Raw genomic sequence first — 27,866 nt, forward strand, 5'->3', positions numbered from 1 at the left:
ATACATTCACAAACACATAACATACCTTTGCACACAGACAATTCTTTTATCTGTCTGTATTAATAACTGATTTGTGTATCTTCATTTAGATTAGTTTTGAGAAGACCTATATCAGCATTTTTTGTAATAAGACAGATATGAGTACTAGAAATTTTAAGATAATAAAGAAGCTATCTATATAGGCACAGTGTTCTTGAAAATCTTCTAAACTAAAGCAGAGCTATATTGAAGAATCTGTTGGAAAGATTTATTATACACCCTTTACACTTAAACATAGGAAGCACTCATTTACTCTTATACCAGGGCTTTGGAGGATGTCCTGTATCTTAGTTCAGCATGGGTATATAGCAAATCCTCCAACTGGAGGCAGCCATTTATTATTGTCTCTAATTTATCCTTAGCATGTTTAATAAGTAAAGGCATTCAGGTGATATGCAAGAGAGTGTTGAGGCATTACGTTTTAGTTGGTTAGTCTACTAAAGATATTACAAGATGCAGGTGCATTCACAGCCTGACCAACCAGGAGTCATTCTCAAGGGGTTCCATTCTGTAGAAACACTGGCTGGTTGCAATAATAATGGGCCAGCCATGCCTGAACTATTTAAAACTTCCTTACATTGTCATCAGTAGCTGGCTTATCTATTATCACCTCTGGCAGAAGCTGTCCAACAGGCGATGTAGGCACTGAAGGTCCACCAACCAAGGAAACCACACCGTTGCAGTCCACAGTGCTGTGCATCTTCCCATTCGCTGGAAGCATGGCCAGCATCCGGGACGACCTACTGGTCTGGCTTAGGTTGCTGTTGCGTCGCTCTCCGTGTCGTCTGGGCACAAACAAGGAGTCTCTGCGGCTCTCGTTGTCCTCAAAGGTGCTGTGCTCATCATCGGCAAAGTCATTCTCTGAGCCCACATCCTTTGCCCGCCCTCTGAAGCTGAAAAGGCTTGTTCGGCTGTTTCGTCTTGGAGAAAATAAGGAGCCACGGATGCTCAACAAAGACTAAAAGTTTGAAACCAAAAACATAAAGAAATAAAATCCTATTAATATGGCCATTGGCAATGTGCTTTTATTTTTGCAAGACTAAGTTGAAGGAGATTTCGGCGTTCAAAACAGAATGTGACCCACCCCTTTTAACATTCTCGTTTTATGTGCATCCAGATTAAATTAGACTAGTTTTAAAGGAGAAGGTTTCTAGCCCTTGAGATTAGTGACTGGGGAGATAGATTTCAACTTAAAGATGTTGAAAAACAAAACCCCGAACCACCATTTTTCAAGTTCAAAAGCTAACATCTTAAGTACCTTACTAGAGACATTGTAAACACTCGATAAACACCGGCAGCATGACCTTAATAAGCTCAGATTTCCGTCTGCTCCTTCCCTTCAAGAAATTTCAACACTTTTCACAAATTGTTTCAGTCCATCTTTCTAAAGTCATTTTAAATTAATTATTATTCCTGTTTTATCTATAAGGCACCACGCTGTTGAAACTGAAGTTAAAACTTCTGAAATTCAGAGTGATGTGCTTTTAGACAAAGGATACCACGACTAACACTTTTGGAAGTGTGCATAATGGTTTATAAAGAAGTCAGGGGTAAAAAACATAAATAACATAAAATAACCCAAAAGATATTACTGATCAGTTAGCCACATATCCATATTTTTTTTTCTTGTTAAAAAGGCTGTGGACCAGAAAGATGAAATGTTGTTAGTTACAGTAAATACCAGCAGACACTGTCAGGTGAGAATCCAGGTCTCCTGACTTGCAAACTGGTGTTATCTCAACTATAGCAAGCTGTAGATTTACATACATGTAGAGTAAAATGTTCTCATAACTATGGGCAGAAAGGATCAGTTGAAGTATCATAAACTTGGCAGTCAAGTCAGGTGATAAAAATTCACAAGTTGTGTTTAATTCTCTCCCTTTCTTCGTGTTCTAATTTTCATCCACGCATCATTCAACTCAGCAGCGCCATACCTGGTGTGGGGAGGAGTACCTCTTTTCATATGTCAACCGATTCCCTTCGATGGAGAAGCGAAACCCTTTCCTCCGGATGCTGTCTTCAGATTCAGATTTATGGAATTCATCATCATCCTTCTCTTCTCCACCCGACTGCTCCTTCTGTTTTCTTTTCTTTCTCCGATTTCTTCTTTCCTTAGCACTCTTGGAACTCAATTTGGAGGCTTCAGATGAGCTGTCTGAGAGCCTGCCTGCTGCGCTGGGTTCTCTGGAATGCTCTGAGGCAGTTATAGCTGCTGCCTGCTACATGGGGGAGACATGGTTTTAGCATGGCACCAGAGAAGACTACCTTTAAAAAAAAGAAATAGCCAAAGTATTTGCACGGCATTTAACAAATACATTTAGCTGACTCCAGCCAATCTTACACAGAAGAAACTGTAAGTAGAAGAGGGATTTTTTTTTCCTTTCCACCTAATAAAGGCTTTTAGAGTTAATTTAGTTTTCTCTGTGCTAACATTTATTATGTTTGTATTATGCTTTGCAAACTTCATATTCAAAAGGAACAATCAGACATCAACAAGAGCATACATTGATAGTACTTTGGGGGATTTGATTTACTCTAAAAATTGGTATTTAATTAGCATTGCCTTGTTTTTCATTGAAAAAGAAACTGGAGCATGAAAGAAAAACTGAGGAGTTACTTTGGGGTCGTATCCAAAGATAGGAGGACTGAGATAAAGAGCTAAGGGCCTCCTTCCAGTTATTGAAACAGGGTTGTCCAATACCCGCAAAATATCATCATTCAAATTTATGGAAGGTGATAAAATCTCTTCCTCAGCCCTCCACAATGCTCTCTCCAGAAGACTGGAGAAGGGAGGGTCAATAATTTCCACTAAGCAAGACAAGACATTCATTTCTCCAAATACCATCTCCCACTTCTTCAAGTCAACGCTGGTTCCTCCTGGCCACGTGGTCATGGAATGAAAACAATGCTTTTTGATTACAACTCATACTAGCACTAGGTTGGCACTTCTGGATTATTATCACTGTTCCAAGATTACCCTCAATACACAGATTCTTGCAAATAAATTAATATTCCCCAAACAACTTTCTTCTATAGTAAAGACAACGAGTTTTGATGCTAAATAGAAAGAGAGAGAATTGTATGGTGAGTGTTAACACACTACAAGAACAAGTAACTCTTAGGTTACCTGATCTCCATAAAATTGATGACTTTCATATACTGGATACTGCTATATCAGAGAACATTACACTATGTGATCACTTCCTTATGTATGTAAGAAAGGCAATTAAGCAACCACATTAAAAGGCAATATATTTTTGGTTAAAGAAAGTAATAGAATATGTAAACATATACGTATATGCATGACTGGCACATTATGCTCTACACCAGAAATTGACACATTGTAACTGATTGTACTTCAATAAAAAATTTTTAAAAAGAAAGTAATAGACAATCTTCTATGAACCAGATGAACATCTTTCATATAATAACCAATACATTTTTCCTAAGAAAATATGATTTCTTGGGATTTTCTCCTAATGCCAGTATACTCCTTCAGGAAAAGGTTCTCACTAAGAAGACCCTAAAAATCACACTGTCCTTTATATTCTAAAAATTTTAAGATGATTAAAATAGCATAAGCAAGTTCTCTTGGGGTGAATATTGTAAAAATCAGAATAATTAAACTAAATGATCTATAGATGATCAAAATGTAGAAATCTTTACTAATCTCCCATGTTACCAGCTTTTCTTAAGTACAATTATCTCTCACTTTCTCTCCAGTATTTCAGTAACCACCTAAACAATATAAAAGGCTCATACCGTGAAACAGAACGTATTTGATTTGGTGAATTTATCTGAGCTGATTTGGTGAATTTACCTGAGCTGCCTCCTGTTGCTTTTTCAGCTGTTCGAGCATCTGCTGAAATTCAGCCTCTTTCTGTTCTGCCTCTTCCAAGGTGGCCTGATTCTGTTCCTCATAGGCCATGGCCACCACAGCCAGGATCAAATTTATTAGATAGAATGAGCCCAAGAAAATGACCAGCACAAAAAATATCATGTATGTTTTCCCAGCAGCACGTAATGTCTGAAAACAAGAACATCAGAATTTTTTTTCAATATTATTTCACTAACTGGTGGCTTCAACTATCACCTTACTGTGTATCTTATAGGACTCTGATGTAAATAATTATGATGGTCACATCCCCTTCTACCTCACTGACTGTCTTTCTTTAACCTCATCCTCTTCCTTCTCCCCTAACTCATGCATTCACATTCTGATCTGTAGGAGGGAATTCTTGTATTTACCAGGAATAGAACAGAGTCAAATAAAATACCATGGAGATTTCCATCAACTTGCTGAGCCTTTGAATAAAGTCAAGGAAGAGACCAAAATCATCGTTTTACATCTGCCTTATTCATTTTTATCACCTGCCACCTGAATGCTAATACTTGAGGGAGTAAATGGAGTTGAGGGGAGGACATGCCTTCTGTTTGAAAGTATATAAGAAAGTTAGTTTTCTTATATACTTCCAATTAAACGCAATGTGTGTCTCTTCAGGTTCTCACCAATTGGTAAAGATTTTCCCAGAAGTCCTGAGTCATGAGTCGAAACAGAGACAAAAAAGCCCAACTGAAGGTATCGAAGCTTGTGTAGCCATAATTGGGATTTCTACCAGCTTTCACACACATGTAGCCTTCCGGACATTGGCTGTAAATGGGGCAAAAGGAAGTATTACAAAAAGTTCTGCTGTCTGTTTATTCCTGGTAGCATGCTATAGTTATAATATTATCTAGCTAGGAAGATTCACTATTTCAAAGGATAGAAGTATAATCAATAATTGATACATTTCCCAACTTTTGATTTAATATAATTTTACTAGCCACTTGATGTCATCATTAAAATATTACATAACATTTCTAATATTTTACAAAACTATTTTCTTTGATAATTAGTGTGTGAACATATCTCTAGTTCATTTTCCCTACTATGGACACTCCAGAGTTGACCCATAGCTCCTATGTACCCACCTAAGGGAAAAGACATTAGGGCTTTTTGTTTTATGAAAAGAGAAAGCTTGTCTAATATTTAAATAATCCCTCACCTTATAAATAACCTTAATTATAGAAAATTAGTATGAACACAGTTAGTTGGCTGTTATCGGTCAGTTTCTACAAAAAAAAGAGAAAATACATGTGTGTGTGTTTATAAACACACACACACATGCACACAAACACATACAAATTATTGGATCAGACGCTTACCCTGCATCAGAGCTATTTCCACATAGAAGTGCATCTGAAAAACCCTCCAGAAAATAATGATATCCTGTTTAGGAAAAAAAAGGTCGTATGACGAACATCTACATTATATTGCAAAATGAGAATAAGATCAGGCCCTGGTTTTAGGGTTCAGTGAATAATTTTAAATACATTATATAATTCATGCAAAGCCACAGGTAGTTGCCCCTTCTCTTTCCAAATACTAGCTATTATATTAAGAGGATTGGATACTCACTTAATAGTTCAATGCATTTGTTCTTTATGATTGTAAAATTAATGATAATCACAGGTACTAACATAATATCTTAAAAGGTATCAATGTTTTTCCACCACCCTCATGAAAAGTAAAAATTGCATTCTGTAAAAATAGATAAGAACGACAGGGATTTTTTCTTCGGTTTCTCAAAACAGCCACATGTTTCAAAATAAAGGGATTTTATCTTTTTTGAACAGTCTTCTGTATTTTGTAACACTTTGTAAGTGATTAATAATTAATAATAATTTACATCCTACCAACTTATAGGATATATCATAGGCAGCTTATAGTAAAGGATGCATATATCATGTCAACTACTAAAATAAATGAAATAAAAAAGATCTTAAATACTAAAACTAAAATAATTACTATAGGCAAAGATTACACTATCTCAAAGTTTTCTGTCTCTGGCAAATTCCTTCGATTCTTTCAAGATCCTGTTAAAGTGTTACTTCTTCCATGAATCATTCTTTGATACTTTCTTCTTTCCTCCCACTAAAGACTGGCCTAATTAAGAAGTCTTCTTACTGTGCTACCAGTAACATGTATATACTTCCATTGTTATTATATTCACTGTCTTCTAATTATTTGTTTACAAATACTGTTCCTCCTTGAAAAAAAGTTTAAATATTAATTATGTCCATATTCTAGTGTTTGGAACCTAGTAACCTTTCAATAAAGTTTACTGAATAAATAAGTAAAAAGGATGACAAAAAGAGAAACACATGAATTATTTAAAGAATCATTAAAAAGGACAATTTTGGATTTCGTAAGAAGAAATATTTTCTAGATGCTAAATTTTCTGAGAAATTTATTATATGCATAGTTCTGTAAGAGATACAAAAATACTTGATGGTAAATATCATTTTAATTTTCAATGTCTTTATTTCTTTGAACACAGGAAGATTCAGATACGATTTCTTAAGTTTTTTTTTAACATTTTTAATTGATTTTAAATCATTTGATTTCTTAAGTTTTAATTAAAATTAAACAATGTGAAAGGAATATGATAATTTCTGGATAAATTTTTGATACAAACTATTGATAAGTAAAGTTTTGTCCATTAAATCCAGTCATCTAGAAGTTTAATCTAAAGAAAATGTAACTTTCTGTCATAATGTTTATCTTTAATTTTAACCTTTTTAATTTTCTATTACTTTCAAAGATGAACTATTTTATTTATATATTTGCATTTAGTTTAAAATAATCTATTTTAAACAAATGGAATATTGTTAGGGAAAATGGTAACAGATTTTTAGAGCTGAAAATAGCCTCAGATGTTCTTGATTTCTTTTACTTTGGAGTCCAATAAATTTTCCCTAGAGTGAAGAAATCCTATGACATCCTCATAATAGTTTCTTGATCTTAGATACAAATAAATAAACAGATTTCAGGGAGTTGGCGACAGCAGTGAATTACAGGCATCATATGAAGTGAATAAAGGACATTATATGTATTCCTCAGACATGTATTTTTCTTAATAAGGCATTTTTCTTAATCTAGCAATTAACTATTTGCAAATTATCTGTTGGTATGCCACTAACATCATGGAAGAGTTCATCTGTATCAACCAAGGTACAACTATAAAAAGACACTGAGTAGTTCTTTTATGATTCTATCATTACTTTCAGAATTATCAAACCATCAGTAACCTTAATGACTAATTCTACTTGTTCCACATAACCAGTCACTAAGGTTCTCCTTCTCCTTTGACTTTTTCCTGAGTATTACTCATCCCCTCGAAATAATATATAGCTATATTTAAGCACATCTAGAGTCTGTCTTACATATTTAACATTTTTCTTTAAAAGGACGTTCCCTTTCCCCATGAATCACGTTCTAACTCTCTCTCTGCTTTCCGAATATTGCTACTGGCAAATACTAAAATTATATAATAGAGAGAGAAATTTTTACTTACTTTTATTGTCAATTTAAAAAAAGAAAAGCTATTAGGACAATTATTTTTTCATTCTTCTTGAATAGACTACTTAAACGTCTGACTCATTTCATCTAAACTCTTGTAAAGATAAAGTGATTCTCGTAACTTCACAGATCTATGACATTTTTTATTTCTCTTTCCTAAAGCTTAAGTGACTCTAATTTCCTTCTCTTGATGTAATACTACTTTCAATTCTTATTCCACAAATAGAAGAATAATGTTTATCTTTGGGTCTCACTTAATTTCCATAAAAAAAATCAACATAACCTATTAAACTATAAGCACCTGAAACTGTGTGCCATGACCATTAGTTTCCTAGCATCCTGTGCAGTTTCTGGTACATAAAACACATTCTGCAACTAGTGTTTAATGGGTTACATTTGCATAATAGTTTATAAAGTACTTTCAAACATTTTATGTCATTTGATTGTCTCAATCACCATGAAAAAGAATTTACAGAAACTCAATATCCTAAAAAAATTTCTTTCTAGCTGAATTTTTCAGCCTCCCGTATGATGATGCAACAGAAAATGGCATTTAAGAATCGTAATTAGAATAGTTATCAATAAAATAATTAAGTGTATATGCAAACCATTACAGGTGATGAAGAGATCACCACTTGTTATTAAATCACTAAAAAAATTTTTTTCCATACCTAGATGGTAAGCAGATCCACAATGAAACAAATAAATCTATATTAACAGTAAATTCTTACTTGAATCTTGAATGTATGACTTCCAGTCAAACTCAATGAACGTTTCGTTTACAAGCGTGCCATTGTAATTCATAGTTACATTCTTCTCTACACTATGTTCCTCCAGGGAAGCATTGGTGGGAGGCCACTGTACACACTTATTCCGCAGGTTGCCCATGAAGAGCTGCAGCCCTATCAGAGCAAACACGCTCAGACAGAACACAGTCAGGATCATGACATCCGAGAGCTTCTTCACTGACTGGATCAGGGCCCCCACGATGGTCTTCAGGCCTGAAAGAAAGAAGGTTATTACTCTGGAGACACAGAACATCTGAAACAACAAGAGCATTACACAAATATCTTGAAAACACAGGGTCCATGCATATGCCTTAAAATGATTGCACTGCTAGTGGGAGAGCAACACTTCATGGAAGGCTAAGTGCTTACGGAAGAAAACCATGGAAATGTAATGATCCAAACAATGAAGTGAAGATCTTTATCCCATCAGGTTGGGAGAAAATAGCTGGAAGGTCATGGCCTTTACAAAGCCTGTATTAAGGAACAGGTCTCGTATTTCTCCTTCTTGCTAATGAAACTTGCCCCACACTTTCATTACGGTCAGTTGTCACTTTTATAACAAATCACTTGAATGAAAATATTTAAAAATTCCTACTTATAAGTATGAAGGATTTCGGTATAAAACTAGTGTTGGTTTGGAGTACATTGTACTTTAAGATAATAAACGCTCCATGCAGACCCTTGCTACCCCTTATTATCTTTTCCCTGTCTTTTTAACCAATATTAAAATTTGCATTGTATATACATACTTATCAATGCCTAAAATGAACAAAAAATTACAATAGGGAACAAATCCTTAGTACAACTGATATGGAAAAAAAAACCCAGGACATCTCTTAAGTGCAAAGCACACAGACTGTATTACAGAGTCTCACGCAGGAAATCGTTAAACTCCAAGGCTGATGAAAAATGTGAAAACATAAAAATTTATGTTCAGATAATAAGACTCATTTTCTGAATAACACCCAATTTTAATGATTATGATGGTGATGATTTTAATGACTATGATCCCCGATTTTCTGTGATGCTGAGTGTCAAGCAAAGACACTGCTGCTGAAAAAACATGATGGATGAGCCTCAGTGTTTAACCTGGCTCTCACCTGGAATGACTGAAATGGTTTTCAGTGCTCGGAGAACTCTGAATGTTCTCAATGCAGAGACATTGCCCAGGTCCACAAACTCTGTCACATATCTGTAATGGGGAGTTCACACACAAACACAATAACAGGATACAAAGAAAGAGCTGCAGGCACAAGGAGCCTATGCTTTACACTGATCACATCTTACCTGGAATTACAGAAATAGTTTTCAAAGCTCTCAAGACTCTGAAAGTGCGAAGAGCTGAAAAACTGCCTAGGCTTACAAATTCTGTTACATACCTGTAGAATTAAATCAGAGTTATTCCAGATTTAAGCAGGATTTATATTACTTGCTTGGATCTTTTATCAAGACCTCCATGGTGATTCTGAATGATAATATTGTAAGTGACAATTTAGAAATCAGGGTCTATCACTGTGGTTTTCTTTACTTACATAATTTAAGGCCATTCACTAGATGGAAACTTCTTAAGGTATACAATCCTGTTGCCATTTCAGAAAGCAATACAATCAATATCGCATTAATTTGGGAGAATTAAGTAAAATGAAAATAATTCTTGGTTATTGTTTCAGGGTTTCAATTTTTAAAAAATGCATGAAATCATCCAAGAGAAATTTAGACAGATTGCCTGATCGCCTATCTGTATGTGGTCAGGTTTTGCTAGTGTAACCATTAAGAGAAAGTTGGGCAAATTCAGAGCAATATTTTATGGGGGCCCAATGCTGGCTCCTGCTGTTACAGCTATTTTATTCTCAAGAAACAGTAGTCCCAGTACGCCTTCTTTTGAGCTGTGGCCAGAGGGAACAGTGAGGCATTGGCTCATCCTGACTAGATATGGAATTAAGACGAGACAGGCAGCATCATAGCCCTGAGAATATCCGCGCCATTTCTCCTCAATATCCGCGCCATTTCTCCTCCACCCATCCACCTGCCTCCTGACACCTGTCAGAGGCCAAGAAGCTCCTAAAGGATGAGGGTGATGCTACTGGTCCGCCTTCCTCCACACTCTAATTTCACCTACTCCTGAGCGGCCTTCTATTACTTTTCTGAGTCTCTTCTTCCTTAAGGAAGTCTATCACCAGAAAAAATGAAAAACCCCAGAACTGCAGAAATTGTGCATAGTACTGATTGTATCTGGATAGGAGGTTAGGATAAAAGGTTTATGTTGAGAGTAAAGAAAGAGATCAAGAATATCACAAAGGGAAAGAGGGAAAGAAAGGAAAAGAATCATCTGAGAAATTGGAAGAGGCAGAGAGAGTGTTGTAAGTCTTAAAAATCAATTTGCTGATGAAATAAGTTTCATATTAAATACATAACATATTAAGTACCTTATTTTTCCTATTAGTTTGATTTGTTACAATGTTTTGATGTTTATTTTCTATTATTCTACCAAAGAACCTGGGGAGAGTGCACAATATGTGTAAGGTCAATAGAAATTTGTAGGGCCAGCAGAATTGTTTGTGGCTGTAATTTTAAATAGCCATTTTCACAGATGTATTATGAATACACTTGTGCTTTCATATTAGGGTGTGTGTGTGTGTGTGTGTGTGTGTGCGCGCGCGCGCATGTGTTGAAAAAGCAGCGTGTGAAATTTGCTGACAGATGTTTGCTACATGTGAAAATTGTAATTTCAATTACTGCAAAGCCTTAATGCCAAAGTGAAATGCCACTTTGACCTCTGTTATGCTAAATCAAAATCCGGAACTTAAATATATAAGTCACACCAAAATATCTATGGTTGAAGCAAGCTTATTCTTTAAAAGCACAGGCCCTTATAGAAGCCAAACTCTATTCTCTTTTGAAGCTTTCAAAAAAGGCACTTACGCAAATGTAATGACGGTGAAGTCGAGCCAGTTCCATGGGTCGCGAAGGAAAGTAAAATCTTCTAAACAGAAGCCCCTTGCAATAATTTTTATAAGTGATTCAAAAGTGTATATTCCTGTGAAGGTGTACCTGGAGACAAGTGTCCAAAAAGAGTAGACATACTAATCATTTTCTTCAACAGCACATCAATTTCTTGTCACTCCGTTAGTGGAGTGGACGAATATTTAACAAGGAATCTAAGCAGGTTAACACTATTTTCATGGAAGTGAAACATAGCCCTAAATTTAAATTCAACTCCCTAACACACAAAGAGTTGTTTTTAAAGTGTCCTAACAGCAGAGTGAGAAATACATACTACATCAAGTCTATCGAGCTACTGTCTGAAATATCTTGCTATTGACATAAATGAATAGAGCCTCTGGAGAATTACCCAGGACATTTACACAATGGAGAGGCCAATCAATAATACTGCAGAAGCATAAAATGATTTTCCTTTAGAAAATTAAAAAACTCAATTTCAAGCCTGTGTTATGAGTGAGGGAACACTGACAAATTAATCAGTCTTAAGTTTTTTTCTTTCTTCAAGATAAGATAGGTTAACTTGCTTGGAAAAAGACTTGTTACTATCAAAGTGGATGATTCTAGGGTCATAGAGGTGAAAATTTAATTTAGAATAAAATATTGAGACTTAGATTGGAAACTGAGATGTTTCTAAAATTTAAACCTTCTACTCAGCTTACAGGAGTAGAAATTAAATATTTCCAAGTAGAAACTTTGATGTTTCCAAAGTTTTAACCTTCTCCTTAGAGGATGAAAGCACAGAAATGAGGGTGACTGAATACCCGTGGGTCTCACATGTTAGCTTTAATACTTTAGAAATCCTTTGTATATAAATTTTTTATTTCCTTCAGAATCTTTATCTCTTTTTTGATTGGCTCTGACCTAGAAGTGTCCAAGAAGGGAAAAGGCACTTTGGAATACCCCCCGTGGTTGTTGTTTTAAGGCTCAGCAGCCACAGGGCAACAGTAGTCACTGTGAACGGCCCCAGCAACACTTATCACAGGTCTGGCCTCTCTGCCCTCAAAGCTGTCCCAGAGCAGCACTCATCAATACAAGGAGCAATGCATCTGGTTTCTGAAAATGGTATCCCAGCTTTCACTTCAGTTAGCTTAGTCCTCAGTCTATTGAATTTTCAAGTTTGAAAATCTCAAATTTGGGGAGTTTTCCCCCCATTGTTTGGTGACCACATTTGAAAATGATATAGGCCTGACATCGAGTGAATGTGCCTGATGGAAGTGAAAGCTCTGTGAGGCTCAACATTATCTTTGCATGGTGTGTGTGAGACTCACTGAATTCATCTGGGAATTATCTGGAACCAAGGTTTACCATATTGGCTCCTTTCTGCAATTACTTTGATCACATTTGCTTTGGCCACTGCAGATCCTAAAGGAAAAGTGATGAGTGTCCATGAATGATGGGCTTCTGGTAACCAGCAAGTACAGGTGAAGGAGAGATATTAAATCTTAACTACATATATTACATGTATAGATAGATACAAATATATATGTCTATATATCTAAACACACACACACACACACACACACACACACACAAATACATACTCACGTAGGTAGTTTCAAACATAGGTTGAACTTACTCTACATTCTTTGTCCAGTCAGGAGGATTACTCATTGTCATAAACACACAGTTCGTCAAAATAGTGCACATAATTAGCATGCTGAATAATGTAGGTTATTGTTAAGGAACATACAAAAGAAAACCCAAATCCATGTATTATATTATATAAAACCAACACTGAGAAGCTCAAACTGCAGATTAGTCAAGACTCAGTGACAAATACACTGTCAGCAAGTCTCTTTAAATTTCAGTTTTGTCATCTGTAAAGTGTGGGTAATAACATCACCCTCACGGAGCAGTTGTATAGATTAAGCGAGATAATGTATGAGAAAGCTTTCTATAAGTATAAAGTGTGGCTTTTGCTACCATTATTAAATCAGTCTCTTTCCATCCCAGAGCATGTTAGTGGGGAAACTGGGCACTCTGGAGTTGTAGTTTTTAAGCAGAGAGCACTGACATGAACTAATTCAGGTGATTAAAATAGTAAACTGTTAAGGAAGGCACATCCCTATAGTATTGTAATTTCTTAAATACATGCGATACAGTATTACTCAATGCATCTTAAAAACTATGTAAACTACTGCATGGTGCTAGGTGCCAGGTTGCTCCATTTTAACTGAGTTTGTACATGTGTAGCTGCACTGGATAAGATTAAAAGTGAGTATTCTTCAAGGCCATGACTTAACGTGATGTGAATGTAATTAAAATTCAACATAAGAGTGATCTTAGCAACATAAAAGTGCTTGGGCAAGTCACTCAGCCTCTGTGCCACTGAACCTTCTCATGTGTCCACTGACTTTAATGAAGTGGAGCTAACAAGTGTAGAGCTCATCAGTTTGCAGTACTGATTAAATGGGTTAACACGTGTGAATTACTTGGAACGGTCTGCATGTTAGCAGATCTGATCTAAGTGTTTGCCGAAACAAATGACTGACGTAACAAAATTATGGAGCTAAGAGGGAGCTTGAAAAACTAGTTTCATCCCTATATTTTAGAAATCAGAGAAATAAGGCCTAAGATCTAGAGAGATTAGATAACCTGGCTGAGGACTAAAACACAGGTTTCCTGTTTTCACATCCAATATTCTTTCCACTACAGTTTACTGCCAAAGCAAAAATTTTCCATAGTGAAACAGAAAGTTTTCATCAAATGACCACATGATGGCACTAGGAACACAAACTCAGATAAGGAAAACTCCATAATGTAAAAATCCCAAACGTATGAGTTTTATGTCTCGAATCTTTGAACTTTAATTATAACATATTTATACCACTAGGGAATCTCTAGCTATCAGCTTAATAATAAAATGGCTTTTTAAGTTTTAGAATCTTTTTTTAAAAAAAAAATCAGATAGCATAGATTTATGATAATTCCAACAGTACTTCTCTATTTACTATTCCCAAAGCCATCAAATGAGACCCAATCAGAAGTGAATGTTTTGCCAGTGAAAATGAACAGATGAATTTAGCTGCAGAGTCCTTCTTTTTAACACCAGTAAGAATTACGAAGCCAAATCCCTAAAGACCATTTGGAAATACAATCTCAGCTTCTTTCATTAACTTCCAGAGTCTTTCCTAAGCCATCAGTTTTGCACGGCTGAGTCACAATTCAATGACTTAAATTTGAAATTCAGCCAATAGTCCAGTACTTCCTTCACAGACTTCATTAGGTAAGTTCAAAAACTAGCTAAATATTGGCCAAAGCCCCCTGACAGTCTCCTGTGGAAAATATGCTTAAAAGTTTATTCTAAGGTACACTAAAATGCTTTATATTATAGATATGTCTATACTTAGCTCTGGATATAGTTTTGTTTTTGTTATTATATCATTATTCACTGCAAATTCTAGATAATCACAAACTTTGTACAATATTATAAAAATAAATACGGCTATTTTACACTAGATTTTGTAGGACTTGATACATATAAGTATTTTTAGAAAGATATATAATGTTAAAGACTTTGATATATGAAAGATATATATAGCATATATAATGTTAAAGACTTTGCAAGTTTCAGTGACATCTATGTGACTAATAAATTTTAAGATGAAGGCTTATATGACAAAAGAAAATACAACATGAGAGTGATAAAACCACAGAATACGGACATTTCCCAACTTAATGTTATATTTAGCTACAAAGCACTTATACATTATGTACAAATAGTTAATGTTGATCACTTGAAAAGGATATGAATGTACCAAAATCTTAATAGCTATTTTCCTAAGAGGATTGAAGGGAGTTAAAATGTACAGGGCAGAGGTGGCACTGAACCGGAAGATGGCCTTCCCTTTATTCAATACTATAAAAGTCTGTAAGATAGAAACACAACATAGAAGTATAAAAGTATAAAGCATTTAGACTCTACTGCCCACCTTCTGTTATTTGTCACAATGAATCATTTCAATGTTACAACTTTTGATGTGCACCGTGAAGAGTTCACTGGATCTCTTCTCAACTGGAGAGAATACCCAATGGTATCACTTACCTTTGACCTGATACTTACCTATAATTTTACCATACGTAAGACAATTAGGCAAGAGAACTTCCTTAATTTTCTTGATATTTTAAATATCTCAGTTAAATGAAAGTCTTAAATGGGTACACATTTCATTTTGTTCTACAAATCTTAGGACACTATATTTTTTTCATAGCAATTTTAGCTTTCCCAAATACCTTGAAAATTAATGCTGTGGATTGCAAAATCGTTCAATAAAACAATACTATTTTTGAAATATTCTTTTATCATTTCTGCTTATAAAATGAACATTATCACTCTATTTGTAATAGGAAATAAAAACAGCCACCATCAAACCCACCCTTGTGTTAGATGGATATAATCCAATAATTGATTTCTGGAGGCCAACCTCCCTCAAGAGTATCCGTTGACCAGGAGTGCTAAATTCTGTATTGGGATTTCTGAGTTAGCTGACACACTGAATTCTAATCCTAATTGACTGCCTATTTCATGTAGTGCTTTCTTAGCACAGAGGCAAAGCTCAAAGCCTCTGCAGAATCTAGGATCCATGAATGTGAATAGAATTAGCATTCCAAAAATTAGACATATTTGAGCACAATTAGCAGTGTGTAGACAAAAACAACAATAAAAATAACAACCACAAACCGCCCCCCTACTACCACCACCAAAAAAACAAAGCAGCCACATACAATCCTGTATCAAGGATTTTGACTCTCTTCTTCTTAGGACTTTTATATATATTCAGATAGCTAGGGGGTAGGGAGAGGAAGCCTATTTCTCTATGAAGAACATATCCTAGAAAGGGAACTTCAAATCTTTTACATTTAAATTCACCCATTCTTCAAAAATTCTATTCTTTCCGCCTTAGGATGAATATCTCTGTAGGTCACATTAGGACATAGCAAGTATTAACCACATGTTTAACTTTCCTACTAAGAATCTTTGACAAGGATTTATTCTCTCCATTTAGTCTTCAGATCATTCACAGATTTCTCATTTCTTTTCCCCTCTACCTTCAGGGTTTTCTAAATTCAAGTAGAGTAATCACTCCAAAACATTTACTGAGATGCTGTTTGAAAACAGTGCTTCCTGGCTGGTATGTGCAGAAGTGCCCCAAATCAGGGCTGTGAAAATGCTCTTCCAGCCAGTGCTGGTCTCCAGTTTGTTCCTTGTCTGTGACAAGACATTGAGAGCAAGTGTTTAGAACCTTGTAAGACAATTTGGCAAACTAATTTTAAATCTGTTGAACGTGTTAATTAAAAAAAAAAAAGGAGAGCGTACTTTGTGGGTCTGTTTTTCATTTCAATTTTCTGGAAATTAGTTTCATTGTAAAGGGACTTCACCTTCACAACAGAGAGTCTGAGAAGCATTGCTCTGCATTTAACTTTGATTCTGTATTTTCCCCCTTCATCTCTGAAGGACTGTGGTCCAGAATAGAGAGAGAACTGTATTACCAAGTTTATCTGTAGGAGGGCAGAGTTTCACCTGTGCTCATTGGAGGAGCCATCAATCACCTGTGTCTATAATACTTGGTGCCCTTCTTTGATTCATTCAGTGCTCCTGTCCCTAAATGACACTGTGAGATCATCATAAAATGTGAACAGACTTGCGCAATGGAAATGCCTTTGCCCCAGAGAGTACACACATGCAAGGACACCAAAAGACCGGAGTAAGCTCATTCAGGACTGAATATGGTCCACTTTGCAAACCTACTGCATATTCCCCAAAATTATGCTGAGTGAAGCCTGACAGAAATACTGTGGGCTAGGAGTAGGAAAGCCAGTGAAAACATAATGGAGAATATATATTTTAAAAATTAGAATTTCCTTACTTCAAATAATATTACAAGCCTAATTTTGGAATCGAAGAAGGAGTTATAAGTTATAGTCCATATGGGACTTAAATCATGGGCTTGAGGGAGAGAGGAATGAAGATGGTACTGGTTGTAGCTCAGTGGATAAGAATAATAATCCAGCAATTCCTGAGGAGATGGGACCACATGCAGAAGAGGTCACCTGTGACTCTGGCTGGGTGGCCACCCTCTAGCCCAAACCAGGAGCAGATGTAATAAAGGAAGAATAAAGTAGAAAAGATGGAAGAAGGGGGTGATGAAGCAAAAGGCAAAGCTGCAGAGGCCAAAAGAAAGTATGGAAGAGAGAAGGAAATTCTGTCCTGAGGACCACTAGGAAAAAGAAACAAGACTCAAACTGCAAGAAGCCAGCCATTTAGTTTATAAAAGTTAAGGATTAATGAAAGGACACTTGCCCCTAAAGACTCAAATACAAGTTTCCCCCAGATAATGGTATTGGTGGTACTGAACGATGAAGAGAGTCAAAAGGGAACACTGTTTACTTAAAAGTCGTCAAGTAACTCCAGAAGTTTCAAACATACAGATATTTGCCCTCCTCACTTCCCAGATAAGAAAGTAGTCAAAAAGGAAAGACTTAAAAGACTAGGCAAGATGTCACTGAACTTCAAACTGTATAAATAAATATTACGTAGCTTTAAGCAAATCAAGATTTAAGAGCTGTTCAACTGAGTGCCATTTTTTACCTTTTCCCCCCAGTTTGGTTTTTTTTCTTGTGGTTAAATATACATAAAACTTACCATCTTGGCCATTCTAAGTGTACAAGTTCAGTGTTCACTTTTTAAAAGAATGTACTGGATGGCTTATTAAAGTATCTTATCATCCTTTATTAGTTCAATAAAAATTTCATCAATGTAACTACTCAGGATAATTTTTATTGCACAGAGTCACTTCAGTAGAGAAGAAAAAGTTCAAAATTAGTGGTGGAGGAGAAAAGGCAGATACAGCAGTATCTAGCTTGAAACAGGCTTCTTTTTTATAGCTCAAGGCTATAGGAAATTCATGAAATCATTTTAACATGTGAATAATATTAGTGCCTCAGAGCAAATTTTAAACAGCGTTTTGACTGAATTAGAAATGAGATTCTATATGTAAAATATCACTTTAAAGATACAGCTGCAGGACTGTTAACTCTTTATATACTAGATATTGATCAGACTTGTCACTTACCTCTTCACGTATAGTTACCAAACTCAAGTAGCATCTATTGAGTCCTTAAATGCTAAACTGTTAATGTGTATGAGCGTTGCAGACATCTGGAAAGCAGCCTGGACCTAGTTCTCAGCCCAATTGTTAATTCAGTTGATTTCAATGCAAAAGATGTGTGCTAACTGTTTAGTACAATATTTTTGCAAAGCTCTGTGCTAAAATTTATAGGAAAAGCAAAGATGTGTAAGTTAAGACCCCAAGAAGCTAGAAAATTAGTGAATGTTTAACTATCTACACTAATAGAAGAAAATCTAGAAGGGTAAGTGAAAGTTTCTTAGATTGGAAGTAGAATAGAAACATTATGTGAACTACAAATCTGAGCCACATATGTGATTTTAGATATTTGAAAAAAGAAAAAGAAGCAGATGAAATTAATTTTAATAATATTTTCTTTAACCCAATATACCCAATATATCATCACTGGGGGATGAAATCAGTGTTAAAAATGATTGAGATAGTTTACATCCTCTTTCATACCAATTCTGTCTTCAAAGTCTGACCTCACCATATTTCAAGTACATTTCAAGTACAGCAGCCGCACATGACTAATGTCTACCGTAATACTGGACGGCACGGACCTCCGCGTAAACCATTCACTGTTCTGCCAGGTCACAACCTCGCCAGCAAGCCTTGCCGGCTAAAAATCACTTCTGGCTCCAAAGAAAATAACAGCAGCAACAACAACAACAAAACCCAAACAGGCAAACATGCCTGGTACTCAAAGCTCAGTCACCTAGAAAGCAACATCAGGAAAACACAAGTAGGATTTGTTTTAACTTCTGTAGTTAAGAGTGCACACTCTGGAGTTGGATGCCTGGCTCAAAACCTGGCTGTGCTGCCTTCCAGCAGTGAGATCCTGGGCAAGTTACTAACTTGCCTGTGACTCATTTGCCTCTTTTGAAAAATGGGAATAAATACACTGAGCTCACAGAGGTACTGTGATTCCAATCTGACGCCTAGTATCCTGTACTTTCAACAAGTAACTCAGTGAGTCTGTAATAGGAGGGCTGGGGATCTGTTTTCATTGTCAATGCTCATGTTGTGCGCCTGGATTAAAACCCGTCCCCTTTATCCAGGTGCACAGTCAATAAGGAAACAATTACAATAGTGTGCCAGGATTGCTGTTTATGAATCTGTACTTGTTACTATTTAGTAATCTTCTCTTGTCTCTGGGTTTTTAGAAAGTGATGTGTTTATTTGTATTCCTCAGGATGGACACTGACTGTAACAAGCTACAGTTTTCCAGCTCCCTTCTAAAAATATGTCCATTATCTCAACTTTTCTTTCAGTTTGGGGGTCTTGTTCCTTTAAATAATTGTTTAAACCTAAGGCCCAGGTTTGTGTTTATCTAAAAATTATTGAAAAATAGCCAAATAACAGGATTGACTCCAAATGTACTATATTTGCCTGCTCTTAAAGTAAATGTACTGGCAAGAAATAACAGAGGAAGGTAAGCAATGATCATGAACAATAGAAAAATGCAGAATATGCTATTGGTGGATTACATTTATGCCTTAGCCTCAAAATTTAAACAGGCAATTTTCAACTTGTACTTACACTGTGATCCATAAATGTGTATGAAGGTGAATTGTTTGGAACTTTGAACATCTTTTCCCAAAGAAAGGATATAACCATACACACACACACACACACACACACACACACACACACATATATATATATGAATATTTTTGTTTCTAACTGAAAATGTTTTTAATTTTATTTTTTATTGAAGTGTAGTTAATTTACAATATTAGTTTTGGGTGTACAAAAAAGAAATTCAGTTATGCATATAAATATATACATACATACATAAATGTATTATTCATATATAGATTTTTTCATATATATGAATTTTTTAACACACAGATTCAAAAGCCTATGTAATTCCTAATGAAATAGAATTCTGTATAATGACACTGTGGAACTTTATCACTGTGTATAAGAAAGTGTGACTCTGAAAACGGGAACAGACTTCTAAGTCCGGCTGCAGGGTACACCTCTCTCTCTTTGATACTGCCCTGGCATTCAAACTAGGGAAATCCCTTGGCTCTATCTTCTGCCAGAAGTGGGGTCAACTTTTTTCTAGCTCTAAGCTGCTGGCTCTTAAGAAAAGTTTCCAGAAGGAAGGGGCAGAATGAGAGTGCGGGGCAGGAGCAGAGATGCTTCAGAGGTTTGGGTATAAAAACTGCATAGAAAGTGAAGAGATTCCTATTAGTACCCATCTCTGGGGACATTTCTCATTCTGGGCCAATTCCATGGCATCTAATTTTATTTTATTTTTTTCCTATGAGCTCTCTAAATGGCCTCACTACTTCCCTGCCTATTTTGTACAACTTGTGGATTCAGGCCAAGATTCCCCTCCTTTTCTGGCCCCCTGGGATGGAAAGCTTCCTTACAGGTTCTTTATCTGACTCTGAAGTAAGCATGCAATATTTAAAAAAAAAAAGTTTTCTCTGCCAGTCTCCGTTATATTTTCCCCCTTAGATGAGGGATAATCAGCCTGAAGAACAACCCGTGAACGTGTGCCTGCCCGTGGTCCACCGCGCTTTAATATCCAGCCCTTATCGAATTGCACAGTGATCTTGACACCAGGGAATCACAAACCAAAACACTCACAGAGGCCAGGTAGTGCGAGGTTCCCGTCAATTTGGGGTATGCAAATCAGTGACGCCAGATCTGATATTGTATGATAAATCCTAAATATGCATGATTATATATGTGCATGTGCAATCTTCTGATTTATACATGTCAGAAACTAATTCAAAACTTTAAACAAGATTGTATGAGTCAAACAAAATGTGTCTGTAGGCTCAATGCCTCACAGTCAGGATTTTTTATCTTTGCTTTAAGCTCATGCAAAAGAAAAGGATTTATACCCGGAGAAGAGTCTGTGAGATTGCTTGTCCCTAGGCTTTAGCTGGGTGGAATAGTTGCAGTGCGGCCAGGGCAGGAGATGACCCGATCAGAGATGCCCAGCTGGGCTCCCATCAGCCAGGGTTACAGACGCCTCTGCCTCTATCACAGACAGAGAAGAAAGATTATATAGGTGAAATGATAAAATCTGGGGGGGTCAAATATTTCTCAACCCTGTATCTCCAGCCAATGTCATGTGTGTGGGATGCTATTATAAGATCAGTTAATTTTTCATCAACTGGAAAGGATCAGTTGGAGGCCTAGTTTTACTGCAGACTTTGCTGTGTGAGAACTTCAGGCAAATTATTCTGGGTCGATTTCTACATCCAAATGGAAAAGATGATTATAGCAATACTAACCTCAGGGCTGTTTTAAGGATGAAATGAAATGAAACATGTGAATTCCCTTAATGAATTCCAAAGTGCCATATAAGCACAATTACAAGATTAAAAATGTGTATCTCTCTGGTCCTCAAATACATACACAAACACTTACGTATTTCAAAGCGGTACCAAATTTCACAAGGAAACTTTGCCGCTTAAAATTTTCCCTCTCAGATTTTATATTCAGAAAACAAGGCCATCCACTTGCTCCCATCTGATACCTAAACATCACACTCCAAAACAGATTCTGATCCCACCCATCATTCTTTGTCTTCATTGTCAAAAATCTAGACCAAGCCTCCATAAAGACTCTCAACTAGATCTTTTAAAATGTAAAGTGGACATTATCACTTCTCTACCCAAAGCCTTCAGAGAATTCATTTTGCCTTTAAACTTCAAACTCTTTACAATGTACTAAAAGGTACCTTTATCTGGCCCCAGGCTCACTTTTCCAACCACATCTAATTCTCCTACTTACCACAGTCCCACTATATTATATCTTATTGTCGTCTGTTCCCTCTCCCTTTTTCTACCCTTGAGATCTCAACTTGAACGCCATTTCTCTACAGAGGCACACAATTTAAATTTCCTGAATCTGTCCTCTTTGGGAAAAAAAAAGGTGCTTATCATTCTATTAGAATCTTATGGGAAATGTAATTTTCTAATGATTTTAGAAACTGACCCAGACCCACTGAGTCTCAAAGATTTTAGTTTTTAACAAAGGCAGAGGATGTCCCTGATTGAGCAAAAGCAGTGAAGCAACCCATCAGGTTTGGGAAATAATGCCAGCCTAGGAGACAAGGAGTACAGCTAGCAAAGTGGCATGAGTAGAGGGGCAGGAAGAGCAGCGACAGGCTTACTTAGATCCTACCACTGACTTCTCTTTTCCACCAGTATCATTGGTGGGATGAGAGCAAACCCAAAGTAGCATAGCAGTGAGCCACGGACGCTGACAGATCTGGTTTTAAATCTAGTCTCTATTACTTAAGAGCTTTGTGATCTTAGGCAAATTACTTCACCTCAGTTTCATCATTTTAAGTAAAGATAAGAATTACCTTAGAAGGACATGTGGGTTAAATGAGAACTGTAAGTTTCCTGATACGTAATGCATAGGACAGAGCTATTGTTTTTGCTTGCCTAGCATCCCTCCTTCGACAGTCTCCATCTCTTCCTTCTAGAGAAAACCTCTGGCTCTCGTCTGGCCTATGGCTTGGGTGAAGCTGATCCACCCCTAGTCAACAATGGTCAACATGTGACACTGATCTGGCCAACGAGATTATCACAAACCCTTGGCTACAGTGATTGGTTCTGAAGAGGCCATGTGACCTAATTAGAACAAATGCCAGGACTTTTGTTAGAACTTTTGAAGAAAAAGTGAGCCCTTTTTCTTGGAGTTCCTAGGCTGTAGGATATTACTTTAGTGCTACTGATGGCTATTTCTATCATCTTGTGGTAAGAGCCAGTCTGCAAATGCAGTCAGTACAGACGAAAGGAGAACCAAAAATAGAAGAGGACTGTGTCCTGACGACGTTGTTTTAGGTACTGGATCCTGCGCTATTAAGACCAGATTTACCCCACACACACAGTTATTTGTTTGTTTTCAGAAACTAGCTTCTGTTGCCTTTTGGTCACTTTCATTTGAAGGGAATCTTGCTAATATGGCAGGTCCTTAATAAATGCTAACCATTATTTTACTACCATCCTCATCATTTTGGGATTATTTCTGAGGCAGAGACTGTGAGGTAACAAAGAAGGAAGGGACATGAGGATGAAATAACTGGTGGGTAGGAGAAAGAGTTGGAAATGAACTATGGCGCCTTGGATGTAAGGGAGAGCCTGAGTGGTAATTCTAGAGGAGCTAATAATATGCAAAGAAATATTGTAAACTGGGGACTCCATATGCACTTCATAGAATCGTGAACTTTTTCATCTATTTTTCTGATTTTTCTCTTAAGTTACTTTTGCAAGAAAAACTCCCTAATCCCAACTGAAAACAAAAGAAATGACTCTCCTTCCCCAATATAATAATTAAAAACTCCTGTGACAATGATACCCAGGCATGAATTTAAAATCACAAGTTCATATGTGATTCTTCACACAGCCTGAATAAGGAGGGAATATGCATCTCTTAGAAGAGCTGATAAAAAGGGAGAATAAATTGTTTTTAAATGGTTGATGAGACAACCAAGGAAAGAGTACATCTTTAAAAGGATACATATCTACATTTCTTAATTAATGAACATCCATTTTCACCACAGATCTAAAATACCTCATTCTATTTCCAGTATGCTATTACACTGTGAAAAGCACATTTCCTTCCATAGTACTATTGAGTCATCTGTAATTTTAAGAAGAACATGAGAAGGAAGAAGTTTTCTGTAATAAGAGTGGGTGAAGAATTTGAATGTATAGCCAAATGGTGCAAAATCAACCAAAGCTATGAAAGGAAACTATGAAAAAAGAAGAAAAAATGAGGAAATAAAGGTGGGTTCACAAGCTGAAATCTTCCTCACCACACAGCTTAAGTAAATAAACAAACAAAAGGAACCCAACCTGGGATCATGTTCTGAAGACCACGGGACCAGAGCTAACATGGTATATAAAATTCTGTGACTCTATTCTGCAGCCCTGTTATTTTATTCCTTAGTTCTTACCTTGGACTTCTGAAGGCTTACAACATCTGAAGGTCTGGAAAGGCTTCCATGCATCACGAGTGTTCATGAGATGGTTGCTACTATTTCTCCAGTTACTACTACAATATCACTGACTGTGGATTAAACTACTTTAACAAAATTTGAACATTATATAACTTGTACATTTTAAACCGGGACAAAGAAGATAAAAATATGTGGGCATATGCCATCTGAAAATACACCATCAGCAGTGACTTTTCCACAAGCTCACTGACACCTTTGTAGAAGATCACAGAGGACTTCACTGTGGTTTGTGCCCTTTCTATTCCTTACACATAAATCTCTTATATATGTATGACTGTACTTTAATCTAAAACATAACACAGATTCTGCAACCATGCTCATAATAGGCTTGCTTTGTTTATTCTCTATACTTTAAAGAAAGAAATTAGAGACTCGATATATAGATACAGATGATACATTAAGTATTGTATTTAAGTTAAGCCTTAGGGAGTCACCAGCCTGACTGATATTTGCATATTCCAACTCACTCAGGCAATAAAACCCACATGCCCAGTAACAGTAATGGTGGGAAATCTCATCCTAAGAAGCATTTTCACCAGAGACATTTCCACCATTAGACCCTTTACCCATGCCAGGAGCCCTGTTCATGTGTACTGCATTGCTTCATGAAGATCACCCTGCCAATCTCAGATACTCAAGTCACTAAAATGAAATTGGTCATTAAATATCAAAAGAAATATTTATGATTTTTAAAAGGTTATTATTTTCTAAGCATTCCAACTTCAATCAGAGGAAATGAGTTCAGAATTTAAGACGATTCCTCAATACCTGAAATAATCCAATTATGAAAGAAAATTTAAAACTAGAAAAGAGTGGACAGGCAACTACAACAAGGTTTAAAACATGAGGTTGCAAAAAAAGGAAATTTCAAACACATAGCTCACTCATGTGTCCTAAGTCTGCCATGTTAGTTTTTAAGGATTTCAGTCCTGCAAAAAGTTTCATTTGTATTTCTGATGAATGACTTACATTTGGAGGCTCGCTTGATGTCAGCTCAATGTGAAAGCAACAGCTGCTCCTTACCTTGGGGAAAACTCCTTCCTGATAACAATATTTCCCTTATCAGGTTGTGCTAAGTGCACACTGCGATTTGTTCCAAAATGCCAAAATGTTTTTCCTTCCCGCACAATGTGCATTTGAAGATAAGGATAGAAGATGTTAAAGGCAAGTTTGAAGGTGAACCTCAAAAAGTTCACAAGGGTTACTTCAGCACAAGAATCTGGCCGGCTAGTCATTCCTCCTGAGCTGGTCTTTCACCCTTAGTTTTAAGACCTTTCTTTTAACTATTTGGAAGGGTTTGCATAATTTTGTTTTCCATCTGCCTTTACATCCTTTGTTCTGTCTCATTCATTATAAACCAATCGTGAATTGTTTTGTTTGGGGACATCCCCTCAAGACAACATCTTTTATCAGTCTGCAAACTCTTTAATCTAAAGGAAAAGATTGATTGGATGATCTGATTTCTGCAGAAAGAATAGCTACCCTTGTCAACAGGCATTAGTTCAATCTTTCTCAATGTATTCATTTATTGTTTTACAAATATGGACACAGCATGAGCTGGATGCTAGATTTCAGCCTTGTTTGGTAAAGAGGTAGACTCAGGCTGGCTTTTTATCATTTTTAGATGGTGATTACTACCAGAGCGGTGAGGGCTGGATGTCTAGGGGTAGCAAAATGCCCGCTGAGATGGAGCTCAGCATCCCATGGTAAGAAGAGCTCTGAACAGACTGATTATGTCCAATGGTTATAAATAAAGTAACATACTCTAGTGTTAATGAATTTCTGTCTAGAACACATCAGAGTCATTACTTCAAATAATAATTTTAAATAAGTTAAATGTTTGAATAATTGGATTATCCACATTTTTACTTTTTATACAAATAAACCCCTCATAGTCTTCTTAATTTGGGTTTGAGCTTTTCAGATGTCATATTAAATTAATTTCCAAGGGACTGATTTGATGATAAAATGCAATTTTTCTTGGAATTTAAATGGCAGTTATGAAACAGATAATCACTTACCTACTAAGATTTCGTAACACTATGTTAAAAAGCAAAGCTAAGTAAAAGTTAATTAATCTATGGAACGTGATTAATCTCTTCCTTTACTGTAAAATGGGCAAATCCGTTTGTAAAAGGGAGAAGTGTGTTCCACTTAAACCGGCTATATCCTGAAAAGTTAAAAAAAAAAATCTGAACATAATGAAGTTTTTACCTCTGAAAGCTGTAGTAGTCAATAAGTGATTCATAAAAGTGTCTCAAATCCACATACTTATGCACTCCATAAGGACTAACTTGACACAGAACTGTGTCAGCACCCAGGAGCATCCCTAAAACTTTCGGGGGTATTTTTCAGGCCCATGTCCAACTACAAAATTTCATTTGCCTCATTACAATCTTTGTGCCTACCCTCCCACCAAGATTTCACAAATATATTGTGTTAGGCAAAAAAAGATAAGATTAAAAATTAACTAGTTATAAATTTATAGTTATAAATTTAATCTAAAATCAATATAATAATCTTTTTTTAGTTTACCTTTTTCTACAGTTTTCTTCTTGGTTTGGTGAAATCACGGTCATAATGAAAGGTTGGGTGCTTAATATAAAGTATTCACTTCAAGCATGGATATTCAAATATCATAATAGGTTCTTCAGAATACTACATTTTTGTTCATTCTTACCAATATCAGTATTTTTCTACCAAAATATTAAATAATTTTTAAACTGTAGTTTGTATAGGAATGTTTCTTTCCAAGTGAAAAAAACTTTCTTCAGAAGGTGAGTTGATGTATAATATATAATATGATACAGAAATTGAAAACCCTGTGGCATCAAATTTTGTTCCATGAGAAATTAATACTAATATTTTTGAAGTCTTTAAAACTTGTGATAATTTCAGGATTTTCAAGTACAGAAAACTGATAAACAGTAAATACGATCTCTGGGAAGATTTTTTAATTTGTTAAATTAGCTGCCTACAACTTAACATTTATTTTTAGGTATCTGTGGTGGTGCATTTGGAGTAGCTCCATCTGTTATGATATAATCCATTTACTTCTCATGTATGTGCATAAAGCAGAAGGGTACTTAGACTTTGTGCTAATTTAGCATGTGCTGGTGCTGTAACAGTCCAAGGTATATTGCGGCAGTTAGCGGCAAAATATGCCCGATTAAAAAACACTCACTTTCTTATTGACATAGTACGGGTCCAGGTCCTCCAGCGGCTCTGACACCATCTCTGGAGGGATGTCTCCATAAATAAATGGAAGGTTCTTTCCGGCTTCCAAGTCACTGTTTGGCTTTGGGCCATTCTCATCATCATTCTTGTCTGGTTTGGGGTTCTTAGCCTTTTCTTCTGCAATGCGTCTTTCAATAGCCGCAAGAGATTCTCTGGTGAAGAAGCTGAAGCTGTCAGGTCCTGGTGGTACAAGCACTGTTTGCTCCATCTTGTCATCCTGCACATTTTAATCACCATTTACTCTGCATATGAAAGTCCTTAAAAAAAAA

The 27,866-nt window shown here is 36.2% G+C and overlaps 1 protein-coding gene across 1 annotated transcript in view; it reads right to left on the reverse strand.

Annotated features, from left to right (window-relative positions):
* The window catches only part of LOC102511300 (sodium channel protein type 1 subunit alpha), a 135,330-nt gene that overhangs the window by 48,121 nt on the left and 59,343 nt on the right, over positions 1 to 27,866 (reverse strand). Inside the window, exons 2-12 of the mRNA XM_032479612.1 lie at positions 27,545 to 27,854; positions 14,983 to 15,101; positions 12,809 to 12,898; positions 11,152 to 11,280; positions 9,330 to 9,421; positions 8,173 to 8,442; positions 5,245 to 5,308; positions 4,549 to 4,690; positions 3,860 to 4,066; positions 1,974 to 2,258; positions 617 to 997 (exon numbers count right to left, since the gene is read on the reverse strand). Of these exons, the coding sequence (XP_032335503.1) occupies positions 617 to 997; positions 1,974 to 2,258; positions 3,860 to 4,066; positions 4,549 to 4,690; positions 5,245 to 5,308; positions 8,173 to 8,442; positions 9,330 to 9,421; positions 11,152 to 11,280; positions 12,809 to 12,898; positions 14,983 to 15,101; positions 27,545 to 27,805 (2,040 nt within the window). The 5' untranslated portion in view covers positions 27,806 to 27,854. The remainder of the gene's footprint in view (positions 1 to 616; positions 998 to 1,973; positions 2,259 to 3,859; positions 4,067 to 4,548; positions 4,691 to 5,244; positions 5,309 to 8,172; positions 8,443 to 9,329; positions 9,422 to 11,151; positions 11,281 to 12,808; positions 12,899 to 14,982; positions 15,102 to 27,544; positions 27,855 to 27,866) is intronic.

Source organism: Camelus ferus, chromosome 5, assembly GCF_009834535.1.
Source record: "Camelus ferus isolate YT-003-E chromosome 5, BCGSAC_Cfer_1.0, whole genome shotgun sequence".
NCBI lineage: Eukaryota > Metazoa > Chordata > Mammalia > Artiodactyla > Camelidae > Camelus > Camelus ferus.